The 15,503-nt window shown below is 47.0% G+C and overlaps 1 protein-coding gene across 12 annotated transcripts in view; it reads left to right on the forward strand.

The window, feature by feature from the left end:
- The first annotated feature begins 2,837 nt into the window (after positions 1 to 2,837).
- Positions 2,838 to 15,503, forward strand: part of rab11fip5a (RAB11 family interacting protein 5a (class I)) — a 19,221-nt gene continuing 6,555 nt past the window's right edge. For 2 of the 12 annotated variants that reach the window (XR_002170654.1, XM_019890513.1), the window contains exons 1-4: positions 2,845 to 3,485; positions 9,353 to 9,873; positions 10,596 to 11,040; positions 11,751 to 15,035. Coding sequence is in view for 11 of the 12 variants with exons in the window: in XM_019890513.1 (XP_019746072.1) it covers positions 3,151 to 3,485; positions 9,353 to 9,873; positions 10,596 to 11,040; positions 11,751 to 15,035 (4,586 nt within the window). In the remaining variant the exon portion in view is untranslated. Of the gene's footprint in view, positions 3,486 to 7,030; positions 7,461 to 7,975; positions 8,045 to 8,658; positions 8,694 to 9,352; positions 9,874 to 10,595; positions 11,041 to 11,750; positions 15,036 to 15,503 lie in introns of those variants that run through there. The other 10 variants (XM_019890516.1, XM_019890517.1, XM_019890520.1 and 7 more) reach the window with 10 other exon arrangements.

Below are 15,503 nucleotides of genomic sequence, written 5' to 3' on the forward strand. Positions count from 1 at the left end.
GAGCAATTTTATCACATGCAAAAATAATGTCGCTTTTGATAAGCACTGTTTTTTCAATGATCATTTCCCACGGAAATCCACTGGATATAAAAAGTTCCCTTGACAAAAACATCAACCACAAAAAGCACCTGTTCTCTATGTGCTTTATGAGCCCAGCGAGATACCTGATCTTATCGCTGCAACCTAAATATTTACATTTGACGCCCAATAAGATCAATCAGACCACGAAGGCAGCTGCTCACTCAGTCTTCATTTATGTTTTCATCACACCAAGTGAGGATCAGCGTATCGACAGCTCAAAATGAAGCAGGAAATGACGCCGTGACGGCAGACCTGAATTAAAAGACTTGATGGCAAATCGGCAACCTTTGCCACCCACCCACAAAAACAAAAGTACAGTTCTTTGGGACTCATTCATGCCCTTTGGTGTAGCATATGATTTTCAAATTTGATAGCGATTGGACGAAATCTCCACGGCAAGCCCTGTCTTTTGAAGGACACCTCGAAAACATGATTCAGAATGGCCACTTTAACCACAGTGACAGACTTCTTATCTTTTTTCAGGTATGACTCATTGAAACTTTTTTGTGGGTCTTCTCACGATAGACATGTTGACCAAATTTCATCATGCTCAGTGCAAAAGTAGCTGTTGATCACGAAGGTGGGTGGGACTTTTAGTGTTGCTGTCAAATGCTTGGGAAGCACCGACCTATGGAAAAGCCTTTTCTATGATTTTAAAACTAAATTCTCTCTCTCTCACTCTCTAAAACAAAGTGGGTTTTTTTGTTTTGTTTTGTTTTGTTTTGTTTTGTTTTGTTTTGTTTTGTTTTGTTTTGTTGGAGTGGGCTACCATCCTCAGCTGTCTTGGGACATACCGAGGACAGGAGCGTTTCATTACGAGAGTCGGGGGTGAGAAAGTGAGCCCTGATTAGCTTTCTAATTAGCCACTTTAAACTCTAAGTAGGCCATTTGCACTCTGCACTCCTATCTCTATTTCTCTTGGCTGTCTCTTTGTGTGTGTGTGTGTGTGTGTGCGTGTGCGTGTGCGTGTGTGTGCGTGAGTGTAAATGTGTGGCAGCTGCTTTCTCTCATTGTCTTCATTGGCGTGCGTGTGTGCATGAGGTTTAGCCGCGGTTACGTCACAGCTGCGCCATGCAGATCGGGGTCCCGATGAGGGGATGATTGACAGGCGGCCTCCCGGAATAGAAGCCAAGGCAGGCCTCGGAGCGCTGGCTCGTCGGTGTTGGAATCTCTGCGCCGTCCCGCCGATTGGACGGGACCGAGTTGCTAATGAGGCAGATTAGGGTGTCAGAGGAGACACTTTTGCCAGTCTCGGGGGGGCCTCTTTAGTCCACTCAAGTCTCTCCTGACAAGTCAACGGGTCAACACTGACTGACGTGTCAAATGGCACATTTCCACGGTGGGAACTTTTGGCAGAAGTCACAACTTTTGAAGTAATGATGGTACCAGTGTGTAAAGTTAGTTCTGAAGAAGAGGGAACTCTTGTCTGAATTAAGTTCAGGGGAAATGGAACAGGGCCAACAGAGGTTCCGCAGTTTGACTGGAAACAAACAATTCCCAGAACTCTAAATTCAATTTTGGGGTAATTGATCAGGTTCAAATGAAGACCCTGCTGGAGGGGGTGCATTCTTGTGAGAGATCCAAGAACCTTTCAAGCTTAAAGGCAAAGTCTGTCACTCTGAATTTATCTGCTAGGAATGTTTTTTTGTTGTTTTTTTTTGGTACTTCCAGGAACTACTGTATATGTAATGCGAACTAAAAGTTCAGAATACTTTGGGTGTAACTCCCTTATGGTTTTCTGATTTCCACAGCTGGAACTTTGCCCAGAGCGACTAACCTTTGCAGCACAATTGCCAGTCGGACCACGGGAACTATTGTCTGAATTTGGTTCCGGTGTATTTTACTTTGAATAAAATTCCATCAAAGTCAAAATTGCCTCAATTATTTCCACAAAGTCGCCGTGTGATTTCATTTCAGACCGGGAAAGGTCAGATGTTTGTTTTTTTGGTTTTTTTTATCCTTGTTAACTGCCGCCACTCCTGTTTTCTCGCCTCGCACAGAAACTCATTTTTTTTTCATTTACTTCCAAAACTCATTTAAATTAAATTAACTCCCAGCCAGTTCACTGCGATTGCTGATTATTTTTTTTCATTATGTGACCACTGCGGACAGAGAGATTATGTGTTCCAGACATGACATGAGAGTTTTTTTTTTTTAAATTGCCACAATATAGAGCAAACATAACAGAATGCTATTTTGGGGCCACAAAATACTTAATACTCTTCTATGGGTGTTTGTATTATACTGCCCCCAAGTGGCCAAGGCGCTCCCTGAGAGGAGCAGCACGATACCCATTCAAGTGAAGCATAAAAATCACAATAAACAATATTATTGCAGGCAATTTTACTCATAAAATAATTAATTGCGCTTTTTTGGGGGGGGGGTGGCTAGTACTAACTAATGGCATTTCTATTCAAACTGAACATGAAGAATTTCAATTGTTGAATTTGCTGTCGTCACCTAAATGGAACATCTCAAGAGCTTCTGTCAAAATCCCCCCCCCCCCCGCCCCCAAAACTCTCACTTTGCCCCGCACACCGTTGCACCCCCCTCCTCCCCATTTCCTGTCGACACACTTGAGCAAAAGTGGGCAACAGCAGAGCAAACTGACGGGCTGTTAGTCCCGGCCCAAATCAAGACATTTTTCTCACTTCATTTTATTGATGATCATGTTTATTTCGGGTGTTGTTGAGCATTGGATTGATCATGTACCGAATGAAGTGTTCAGACTAAGGTGCACGTGCCGCTGCGGGACCCGGAAGTGGAGCATCGGATGGCGGAGGAGTTGGAGGGGGAGGAGGAGGATGATGAGGGCGGATGGAGAAGGCGTGACGTCGCTGCCCGCAGAGAGGCCCACTCCTCGGCCGGCCGGGTGGCAGACAAGCAAACAGCAGAAGCGGCGGGGGGAAACGAAGAATAGCCGCCCGGCTACGCGAGCTCCACCCCGCGCGGTGGATGTGAAAGAAGAGAAGTGGGAGGAGGAGGAGGAGTTGAGGTGGGGGACACGCCAGCCACCTCCACCGGGCTCCACACACGGTGGGACGAGGAGGGGAGGGGGCCGGTGGGGACATGGAGCAGCCATGGGTGCCCACGCACGTCCAGGTGACGGTGCTCCGAGGCAGGGGTCTGCGGGGCAAGGGCAAGCACGGCACCAGCGACGTGTACGCGGTCATCCAGCTGGCCAAGGAGAAGTACTCGACGTGCGTGGCGGAAAAGACCACCGAGCCCGAGTGGCGCGAGGAGTGCTGCTTCGAGCTGCAGCCCGGCGTCCTGGAGACGGACGGCGGCCCGGAGCTCGTCCTCACCGTCATGCACCGCGCCGTTATCGGGCTCGACGTGTTCCTGGGCCAGGCGCTCATCCAGCTGCGGAAGCTCTTCCACGAGAGCCGGGGCGTGAAAAATCAGTACGTAACATCTCTCTTTTCTCCCACTTTCCGCGAACGCATCACGGCTCTTCTCCTCATCCCGCTTTGGGGATGTCAACCTATTGCTGCTGCATCGACACACCCTCACACCAGCACACCCCCCCCCCCCACACACAGACACACAAAATTCGGTACCTTCTAGAACCTTCTAGAACACACACCCGTTTGTTTTTGTTCATGTTGTGTTTGTTGTTGTGTTTACTGTTTCCCCAGAGGGATTATGTCGTGTCCCCTGTCCCAATTCCAGGGATTATCTAACAGTTTGGTGGTCCCTCTTGACTAAAAGCTTTTTAAAATTTTTTTTGAAGCACGGTGTTTAGCACACACCAAGTGAAAATGCTTGAGGCCTTTGCAGAGGTTCCTCCCTTGTCCAGTCCGTTGTTTTTGTTTACATGTCCCATCATGGCGCTCAGACATATCATTACGAAAAGATAATTTGGGCACAACATTGAAATAATGAAGTTGACAGAAGTCACCGAAAAGCAGGGGGGTGTCCAAAGTCAGGATCAGGGGCCATTTTGTGGCTTGCAAGCTTGTTGGGTCATCATGTTACAAGAAACACAATGGCCAACTTCCTGATTAATTTGCGTCATGGGTTCTTGAGACTTTTCCATGTGTCCTTTCGTGATTGATTTGAAGAATTTTTACCTCAATCTGTGCAACCAGTGGATGGAGGGAAATTTTATTCCAATATTTTGGGGTTCTCCCATAGCTCCGCCAAAACCGACTAAACAGGTGTGCTTACAGCAAAAGTTACATTTTGGTTTTAATGAAGTTGGAATTTGTTGTTGCTCTCATAGTTTGAGACATTTCGAAACCTTAACAGCGAAATTCCACGACCCACAGGCCGGGGGCCATTTTGCAGCCCCCAGCCTGTTTAATTTATTTTGGTACGCAAAACCTACTGACAAACCGACATGCCAAAATTCACGATGATTGGTGAAACTCGTCAGGGATGGGGGGGAGCTAATTTTGTTACAGCTCGCAGGAAAGTAACTAAATATGTTAGGTTACATTTTGCTTTGATTCAAATTCGAAATCATTATTGTTCATTACCACGCGAGACATTTATTTTAAAGCCTGAACACACACAAGGGAATCAAAATGGCACTTCTTAGGGGCCATTTTACGGGCCACGGCCTACTTACTTTATTTAGGTATGAGAAAACAAAATGGATGACTCGCTGTTCAACTTCAGGCGTGGGTTGTTCAGACCTTTTCATGCATCTCGTCGTGATGGGCCTGCCCACCAACTTTCGCATCGATCAGTGAAACCGGTGGTTTATTATTGCTCACAGTTGGAGACATTTCGAAACCCAAATGAAACGCCACATCCTGGGCGTCGTTTTGCCGCCCGTGGCCTATTTAGTTAACCCCAAATGACTAACGATTCAATTTTGGACGTGGGTTCTTGAGACTTTTTGGGCATCCTGTTGTGACGTGTCTTTGGGCCTGGTAAAACTCCCCAAATAAACGGGTGCTTTTGCCGCAAAAGTAACATTTTGCTTTGGCTCAAGTAAGAATGTGTTTCCAAACGCGAACCCACCATTTAAAAAAAAAAAAAAAAAAGCCATACTGTTACAAAAACCCAAACGGTTCGGTTTGGATCACGGGTCCTTGGGGGGTTTTCGTGACAGACCTGCTCGTCAAATTGCGCTTTAATATGGTGGGTGGAGGTATAACACTCCACAGTCTTTATTTTGTGTGTGTGTGTGTGTGTGTGTGTGTGTGTGTGTGTGTGTGTGTGTGTGTGTGTGTGTGTGTGTGTGTGTGTGTGTTCATGTTTACTTTTCACTCGACTCCGCTTGTGTTGTGTGGAAGAGACTCGGACTACTTCTGGTCACTCCACAGCGTTGTGTGCTTCCATGTTTATATTCCAGTCGACTTTATCAGTTTATCAGCGTCTAGAACTAATCTACCGTGGGAGCTGGAGGGGCTTGTGACTTCCTGTTTTTGAGAGATGGGCAAGCAGATGTGCTGTTACGCTCTGCAGCTCCTGGAACATTTATTAAAAAAAGAAAAGAATAAAAAAAGGACGACAAAAGGCGCCTCCAGCATGGCAGGCTAACTTGGGTGCTTCTGCGTGGGCAAAGTGGTGCAGCAAACTGCACCTTTTTGATGTGCTGCATTGTCTGTTTTTAGGCCTCACGGTCACTGGTGCATTTCTACACTTGAGCTGCATTTCTGCCGTCTGTGTGCGAGGAATGCTGATGCTAAAGCAACACTAACAGCAAAGCACTTTGCTTCTTCACGTTGTTTTATCATAAGGTAAGAAGAGGCGTGCTAACTTAAGCTAAATGTCACATGCTAACAGTAGATAAGATAAGATAACCCCAGTGTGGGACAAATAAAGGTTATCTTATCTTATCTACTGTTAGCATGTGACATTTAGCTTAAGTTAGCACGCCTCTTCTTACCTTATTATAAAACAACGTGAAGAGGCAAGATGGATAGATATGTGTAGTACATGTACTTTGTCATCACCAGTGAAGAAAGCTAAACTGTGCGCTAGATATGAGCTACCAAATGCTAACTCAATAAGCTTCAGCTAATGCCTGTTTGTGTTTAGCAGAACCAAAACCTGTTACTGGCTACATCCTACGTTGCTAATCCTCCGTCGCAAATGGATTTCAAACTATTTTTAATTCACCGCTGGACTAGTTTTCCCCTAATTATAGTTGAGCTTTTCGGCCTTTTTGATAGCATTCCTTCGTCAGTAGAATGGAATGACTGAAAACTAGGATGATCAGGGCTCGTGTGTCTTGGTAGCTGCATAGTAAACATTAGCCTCTTGCAACAGCGACAGTTTTTGTTCTTAAGAAAAACACGTTTAATCTAATTCTGAATGCTTCTTGGAAAGGAGCAGGAAGTAGGCCATGAAGAGAAAAGTCCCAAGTCGGCCACTGCCTTAGGAATGTGAACTCCACCTTGGCTGAGGGGAGTTACTGCGCTTCTATTGTTGAAGGGGAAACTTGAGTCCACGCCTCGCACAGTACTGCTGTAGGCTGAAGAACTCCTCAAACACATTAAAAAAAAAAAATTATAAATGCAGTAACAAATTAGGCCTGTCGCGGATTCATCAAAAACAAGATGTTATTTTCAAAAAGTATATTTGATATTCTTGTAAGCCACTGTGACATCATGCACAGGTTGAACATTCACACCCCTCTTAAAATGAAAGGGTGGGAGTTAGGGGACCAGTGGGTTACAGTTAAAATGCCAATTAAATAGGGTTAGGATTTGGGATTAAGGGATTGGGGTGGTGGCGATTGTGGGTTAGGTCTTGGGTAGGGTGAGAGTGAGGGTTGGGGTTCGTGCTGGAGTTACTGAGTTAGTCGGGGGGTTGGGTTTCGGGTCGATGGTTGGGGGTTAAATTTGAATTGCAATTAGCGGATTGGGGGTTCGGGTTATATTTTCAATTGTTTTGAAAATAGAACAAGGTTAATTTAGTTTTGGTCAGGTTGGGGTTAGAGCTGGTGTTGAACCGGTGGCTTCAAGTCAGGGTAGGTTTAGGGCTAGGTTGGTGGTATAAGTAAATTTGTGTCAAGAGTCGGTTTAGCAGGTTAGGGCAGGGCTCGGTGGGTAAAGGTTAGGAAAGGGCAAAGGTTAGGGTTTAGGGTAGGACTTGGGAGGTTGAGAAATTTGAGGGATTCAGGGTAGGTTGGATTTGAGGATTAGTTCAGGCTTAAGGTGAAAATAGAATCGGGTATAAGATAGCTTCCTATTAAGGTTCACAATGTAGTCTTCCAGTTGTGCTAGTAGGTGTTGGTTGTCGAGTGGCTTTCGAATGCGTCTGCGCATTCCAGTTTTGTGTGTGTGACTCCACCTCAGAGCAGGTAATTGTTTTCTCTGGCATTCTTCACTGTGTGTGCGTGTGTATCGCTGTGTCCGTGCCAGTGCGAGCAAAGTACTGAAATGGAGGTCAACGTTAGGACAGGATAATATCCCCGACTGGTATTGTATTACTTACAAATTTGTCTCTTTTCTTTGAAGTTAATCCTTTCCAGGATGCTCCAAATGGGACTTATTTTGCCAAGAGAGATCATAGGTCAAAGAAAATGTGATGTCATCACTTATGTCATCAAGGTGAACGAGACATGTTAACGATATGGTTGAAGTATGCCGTATTAAAAGCTAAACGGTAGCACACTTAACTTCTTTAAAGCTAAATACCACATGCAATCGGAGAAGTCGGATGTTGTTAGTTAGGTGTGTGCCTAAAGCCTGATTTCAAGGGCCGGCGATCTAGGTGTGCTAACCTGTTAGTCAACTCTGGTGAGCGATTTGGTGTTTGATGAAGCGCGTAACTTTTCGCTTCTCTCTTGCATCTAAGCTAATGGTGTATGTTTGTCTGCCAATCTCTCCAATTTTAGCATTGTTCACACTCACCATTAGCCCATTGTGTCAAGTGAAAAGCTAAATCGTAGTGTGCTAACTCGCTAACATTGACTTGTCATGCAATCCTACAGATCACTGACCGCTCTCGACTTTTTATAGAGATGTAAATGATTGGAGGTTTGTGTTCTTCTGTTGTTGAGGTGAGGAAAAAAAAATAACAGAAAAGAAAACAAACTTCCCCCCAAAAAAGCACCAGCTCTCGGTTTTGTTTTTTGTGCTTATAAGAGCTGGGGCTTTCTTTGTGTTTCCAGTGAGTTAACCTCTCACTCTGTACCTTCTACTGCAATATTTCTTGTTCTTCCACATTAATCTCATCCAAGCACACACACTAATCATGCCATTGTTCACGTTGTATTTATTTTATCGTGCAAGTTGGCATTTAACCCAAACACTGCACACTTGTGAACCATTGGAAACTGTGAACATCTTCGATTGGGGGCTAATTTTTCTCGCGTATGTTTCTTTATGAGGTGAAAGTATAAGATGAATTGCATGGCATGCACCTATCAAAATGTTTTTCAAACTGTACTATTTTTTTTCTTGTCGTTTATTTCTGTTGTGATAGCTATCTTAGACAATTTGAAAAAACTCTCGCAACACAGTAAATGTGTGACTTGATTACATTGCGTGAATATGTGTGTGTGTGTGTGTGTGTGTGTGTGTGTGTGTGTGTGTGTGTGTGTGTGTGTGTGTGTGTGTGTGTGTGTTTTCAGTTGTTAATTTTGATCTGTTGTGCTTATTTCTCTTGTGCAAGGTGGCGGACTTCGTGAATAAGCTTTATACATTGAGGTATTATGGGAAGTCTAGCCAGACACACACACACACACACACACACACACACACACACACACACACACACGCACACACACACACGCACACACGCACACACTCGGGCGCTGCTTGGCAGGATAAGCCTCATTCAAATTTACAATACACTCATTCACTTCAGTCAGTGACCCACTTTAAAGTTCTGCTTCGAAAATGTGCACAGTGGTAGAGAAGCTAAAGACAATTGTGATTTACAGTGTAGTAAGGCTTGCTACTTTTTTCTAGTTACAAACCGTTTATTGCTCTGTATTTTGAGCTAAAACTTTACTTCAGATGCACCGCCGCTCCAGTGAAGTGACGTAATTGTTTTTTTTTGTTTTTTTTTAAAGCAAAACAGTGCCACACTCGTAACAACCCTTTCAGCTGTTTATTGAACAGGACCAACAGCCAAACACACAAATACAACATGAAAACACTCACAAGGAGCATGGGGCAGATATTATCTGTTCCATGAGATGGCGCCAAAGTCATACTTTTTAGTGCTTTGGCCTGAGCCCCAAAAAGTTTTTTCAGCCAATCATGAAGGATAGCGCCCCCCCCCCCCAAAAAAAGCCCCGCCCAAACCCAAATTCACAGTTGCTGCTGTCACTGCAATGGCGTTTCTGTTTGTGTCTCTCCAGGTGGTACCGACTCAACTCCAAGACCGGCAAGAAGGAGAAGGAGCGAGGTGACATTCAAGTCAGTGTCCAGTTCACGCGTAACAACCTGACGGCTAGCATGTATGACCTGGTCATGAAGGACAAAGGGGGCGCTTCCACTTTCAGCAAGCTGAAGGAGCGGATGAGGGGCAAGAGGCGATCCAGTGAAGACGACTTGACCTTGGCGCCCGGTGCCACCCTACCCGGGGGCACCGGCCCGCTGTGCCGCATGCGCCAACGTCTGCCCAGCGACGGGGGCGGCGAGGAGGACTACGAGGATGACGAGGGCGGCGAGGTGAGGCGCAGTAAGATGAGGACCTTCTTCCTGCGAGGCAAGCTGAGGAAGTCGTCGGACACGCGCTCGAGTACGTCGTTGGGCTCCGAGAGCAGTGAATCATCGTCGCGCGGGGGAAGTCTCAGTCCCACGGCCGGCATCAGCGTGGTGGTCTCCGACCTGTCCAATTCGCCCAGCAACAGCAGCAACCTGACAGCCGACAGCCCAGGTGATACAGACACAGAACATACATGGCAGATTGCTTACATACAGTGGTACCTCTCCTTACGAAATAAATTGGTTCTAGAAGAAATTTCTTAATTGGACAATTTTGTAAGTACAGATGCGTTTTCCATGTAAATGCCCTAATCCGTTCCAAACCCCCCTAAAATTCAGACATAAATGTTTTCTAAGAATAGAGTAAAGAATAAAAATGATGGTCATCTAACTTAAATGCGTCCTCATCGTTTTTTGCCCTCTTTAGTTCAGGTTTTTGCCTGACGTTTTGAAAAGAACCGATCCAAGGACATTTGCTTTTGTTGGCTTTTAACAATCCTTCGAAAATGTCCAAGGCAAACATCAGCATAGTGAGCGATCGCCCGACTGATGAACACTTTTTCTGGGTGATTCACGTTTACGTACAACTATCGAAAAGCCTCATGGCCCGAGGGGCGAATGACGAGGACTCTGCTGCCATTTTGTGGGGCAATGTCAAACCTTTGTGGGTGGGTGTCAGTCACTCATGGATTTTTGCTACTTGCGAGCTTCATCTGTTTCCCAGACGACTGTGTGGAGTTTCACTCCATCCAACTTGGGGCTAATAATGCAGTCAAAACTAGTAAGGTTTAAATCTCCCACTTAGGCTACGAGGCGGCATTTGAACAGACACGGAAATTTCGTATTTCAGTGTTTTCTCATGACCTTGTTTTCCTCTTGTCATCATCTCTTCAGATCACACAGCAGACACGTCACCCAAGTTGTCTCCTCTGCACTGTGACTTTCGTGATGAGATCAGTGAAATCACCATAGCCGTGCCTCAGCTCCCCGCGGGTGTCAACGGAACGCACAAGTTGCAGCCCCGAGATCAGGCCTCGGCAGTCCCGGAGACTTCTTTAGGCCCGGGGCACCTGGAGAAGTCTTTGCCGCTCTCAGTCTCGTTACAGAACCTTCGCCCACGGGCCTCCGCCGACCCCCTGCACGGCACCGTGGGCGACGGACGACGCTGGTCTTTTGACAAGGCCGGCGAGGAGGAGAGCGCCGCCATCGCAGCGGCCATGGAGAAAAAAGGCCCTATACCGGGCAGAGAAGATCAGTGTGAAGAAGGCGAACAATACTCTGGCACGGAGGGAAAACACAAAGGATGGTTCGGGTCCAGGGAGTCACACAGTAAACCCAGGTGAGTCTTCTATACCAGGGGTGGGCCTTGCGTTTGGTACCTGAGCCTTCCGGGAGGCATTGACCTGACTCATTCCAATTCCTACTCCCACCACTATCATATCCCAATCATAGAAAGCCTCAGTACTACAAAATAACAACACACTGGGCCATGTACATGATCCGGAGTGGTTCACAATCAATATTTATCTCACGTGACAGAAACATTTAAAAAATGTTGAAAAAAATATACATTACACTCACGAATGATCCTACTTTTTAAGTGTATTGTGTTTTGATCGTCAAAGTTACGCTCAGACCAACCAGAGGACAGAAAAGAAAAATGCTGACATCAGTGCTATGAGGATGAATTTCAAATCTGATCTGAACTGGAACAGTCCCATTGCTAATATTTTACATTTCATGGTCCACGACTACGAATCCTGCAGAAGACCCTGGGCAGATTAGCTTGACATGGCAGTAGAAAGAGACTGAATTATCATTAGACAAAAAACAAAATCCAACATCCGCATGTACAGCGAGCAGTCCAGCCAGGAAAAACTCTCCAACATGAATAAAATAATCATCACAAATCCCGCCCCCATGGTTCTCCACTGTACTTAAAGTAGATCAGATTGAGTGTAAGAGCAAAAGCCTTTGCGAGGCCTTCAGTTCAGTTCAGTGTGAACCACCTGCACTTAACCAGAGGACTGTGTTCGCTTCCTTCCACAGCCCGGTGGCACCTCTAAAACTAGACCCCACCCCTGAGCCACCCCTTAACCAGCTGCACAACTCTAACCCCTTCTGTCCCTCACCACCCATGTCACCTAGCAACCCTTTCCTCAGCGACCCGTTCTGCGATACGTCGCTTCCCCCTCTGCCCTTTCTTTCCAGTTCCCGGCCTCCCATAGAGCAACTCTTTCCAAAGCCAAGTCATCCGGTCACCCAGACTTGGGACAGTCAGACTACCGAAGGCCACGTCACTGGCTTGATCACAGTTGCGTCTCCAACTTTCATGGGTCAGACAATACCCTTAAGCAAGACGTTTTCCAACCCCTTTACATCTGCAGAGGAACCGCAACATGATACAGGATGGGACAATTCCTTTGATGACTTTGCCCATTGCAGGCTGCAAGGGCCGAAAGACCAAACGTCTGACAGCTTGGCCAGCACCCATCAGCGGGAACTTGGCAGTAATGAAAGAAATGATTCCCTGAATACCAAAGGTATCACATTGAGCAACTACATGGCAAACTGCAGTCGCCTGCCCTCCTTGGAACCAATCCCGGAGGATTCAAGTTTAGAGGTCTGTAACGAAGTCTTTCACACTTCCGCCATCTCTGCGGAATCTCGTCCTCACCCCGAATGGCATGACGCTAACAGCACCACGAACATGCCTCCCTGCTTCTTGGATCCAGCTGGTTCATCGGGTATCGTTAGTTCAGCTGAAGATGATTTCCCCTCCCGTTTTTCATATTCGGCATCAGAAAAGTTCTCAGCATGTTCCTCGGATGAAACTGAGCTGCAGAATTTCGAGCGGGTTGGTCCAGCCTCGGAGATCTTGGCCCAAACAGGTATCAGTCCAAAGGGTTATAGATCTACAGATGAGCTTTTGAATGATGAAGCCCAACAAACTGTGATTCAGAATGAAGATTTGGAGCAGTCATTCGTCTTCCCACCACCACCAACTATGTCTACCGCAATGATGACTGATTCAGAAGCTGCAGACATGCAGATGTTAGAGAACATGGATCTTCAGCCAAAGTCCAACGTCATTCCGCAGTCTGACAATAATGATGGGGTACCTCAAGGTGAATTCTCTGGACAACCACCTCTGTACATCCGCACCTCCTCCCCAGGAACTGACCATTCCTCGTCTTTTGAGGACCCGGCAGTGCCGGAGCATTGCTGGGAGTCTCCTGTCCCCTTCAGGGATTTTGGAGATCTTGACCAGAGTACCAACAGCTTTGTCCAAAGCATCCATGTGGCCGCCGACTCACAGTACTACCAAAATTGCAGCTCTCTACCGCCCTTAGAATATCCTGGGATTTCCAAATCAGCTGAGAACTCAACCTTCTGCGGGGAGTTAGGACAGATTCGGGAAGCCATCGTTGCTTCAGTCAGTCCAGATGAACCAACCAACCAATCTGACCACTGGGGTTTGATGCCGGAAAACAGACCAGAGACTGGTGAAACAGGTTTCACAGTGAAGAACGAGAGGAGTTCTCAAGTTCTCCCTGCAACAGACATGTTTCCGTATCCTGTTGAGGGCAATGAATTCAGTTCTGTCGATGTCCAGATTGTAAAAAACCCTCCACCACAACTCCCCGAAATATCCCAGGACGCCGGGAGCTTTCTCCAAAGCATCAATGGCAACTTGCAGTTCCACCAAAATCATTACGGCATATCAGAGCCACCAGGGACACTAGACTCAGAGAAATCTAGCTTCTTTGGGGAACCAGTAGAGATTTCGGAATTCCAGCTGTCATTGGTAATGGCAGACAGACCAGATATTTTTGAGCCGGGTTTCTCAGCACGGGACGATGAGAGTCCTCAAGTTCTGTCTGTAACTCATACAGACTCGTATCATAAGCCCACTGGTGACGATCAGTCCACTGATCACAGTGATTTGCTTTTGAAAAACACTCCACCACAACTCCTCAAAATTTCCCAGGGCACCAGGAGCTTTCTCCAAAATCTTGACAGCAACTTGGACTACCACCAAAACCATAACGAGCCCACTGAGAGGATTGATTTAGAGAAATTTGCCTTCTCTAGAGAGCTCGGCGAGATTCCGGAACCCACCTATAATTCAATGATCCCTGGGGCTTCTCCCAGTGAACCAAACAACCGGGAAGACTCGTTTTCTTTGGTGACAGAGAACAGAGCAGATACTTGTGAGCCAGATTTCACAGAAGACTGTGACTTAGGCTTCACAGCTAGGAATGATGGGAGTTCTCAAGTTATCCCTGTGACTCCTACGGATTCCTATCCGAATGCCGTTGAGGGCGATCAGTTCACCGTTCTCGATGACGTGTTTGTGAACAAACCTTTGCCAGAACTGTCTTATATTTCCCAGAGCACTGGGAGTTTTCCCCAAAGTCTCGACGGCAACTTGCAGGACCATTATGGCATTTCCAAACTCCCTGAGAGTGTCGTCTCAAAGAACTCCTCCTACTGTGCGGAGCTAGGAGAGACAGACAGACCAGATACTCATGTGCCAGGTTTCACCGACGCTTGTGAGTCAACTTTCACAGAAAGGGACGATGGGGCTTCTCAAGTTCTCTCTGCAACATCAACAGACTCAAATCCCAAGCCTGTCAAGAGCGATCAGGTCACTGCTTTCGATGACATGTTGGTGAAAAACCCTCCGCCACGACTTCCCCAAATTTTCCAGAGAACAATGAGCGTTCCGTCCTTCCTCTTATCTGAAAATCGCCATGGCGTATCCAAGTCCGCTGAGAGGCGACCCTTGGAGAAATCCATCTCCTTTGGGAAGGTTGGGGAGGTTCCGGAAGACACCGGTTCTTCACTGAGCCGTAGGAGTTCGACTAGCGGACCATACGTTAACACGCACATCACCGACTGGTTGACTCAAGTGATGAAGGACAGACTAGATACAGGTTTCAATGGAGGTGACCACGGGAGTTCCCAAGTTCTCCCCACAACTCCAGTAGACTCGAAAGCCGATGAGGTTGTTGATACCGCGATTGAGCAAAACCCGCTGCCGCAACACCCCGCATTAAACCGCAGTCATTCCGAGAGCACGTTGGCTTTCGAGTTGGACAAGACCCTTACACTCTCCTTCTGGAATGAGTCCTGCGCCCCCCAGGCGTCATCCGCAAGTCCGGCCTCCCCCTCCCTTTCAACAGCCTCCGCCCCTCCACTAACCCGTCAAAGTAGTTGCTTCCCCTCTTTCCTGTCCTCCCTTTCGGATGTCTTGCCGCCGTCCGCCACAACCAACCTTCTGGAGGCACAGGAATGCCAGCAGCAGCACGTCGCCCATCAGGAACACAGGTGAGGTTGCCCGTTCAGGTGGGGGACCACCCCCCCCCCTTCCAGTTTTCCAGACTTTTACTGGCTCTTTCGGCTGCTCCCACCTGCTTCTTCCTTTGTCCCGTTGACTCTGAAGGGGATCCTCTTGGTGGTGGTGGTGTGACCTTCTCGTTTTTTTATCTCTCAGTTAACACACGCGGACTAATCCTGCCGGGACTTCCTCCATGGGTATCGTGTGTGTGTGTGTGTGTGTGTGTGTGTGTGTGTGTGTGTGTGTGTGTGTGTGTGTGTGTGTGTGTGTGTGTGTGTGTCCTTTCTCCGTGTTAATGGGAGGGGAAACACTGCCTCGGGCCAATTAGCAGTTATTATTTTGCCCTCCGATTTCTAACACAACCCCTCCCCCCACCTCCAGTCTTTCTCATTGTGCCTCACACGAACACACACACACGTACCTCCCCCCCTCCTCACAGGACCCGTTCTCACACATTT

The sequence above is a fragment of the Hippocampus comes genome, unplaced genomic scaffold, assembly GCF_001891065.2.
Source record: "Hippocampus comes isolate QL1 unplaced genomic scaffold, H_comes_QL1_v1.1 scaffold168, whole genome shotgun sequence".
NCBI classification, from domain to species: Eukaryota; Metazoa; Chordata; class Actinopteri; order Syngnathiformes; family Syngnathidae; genus Hippocampus; species Hippocampus comes.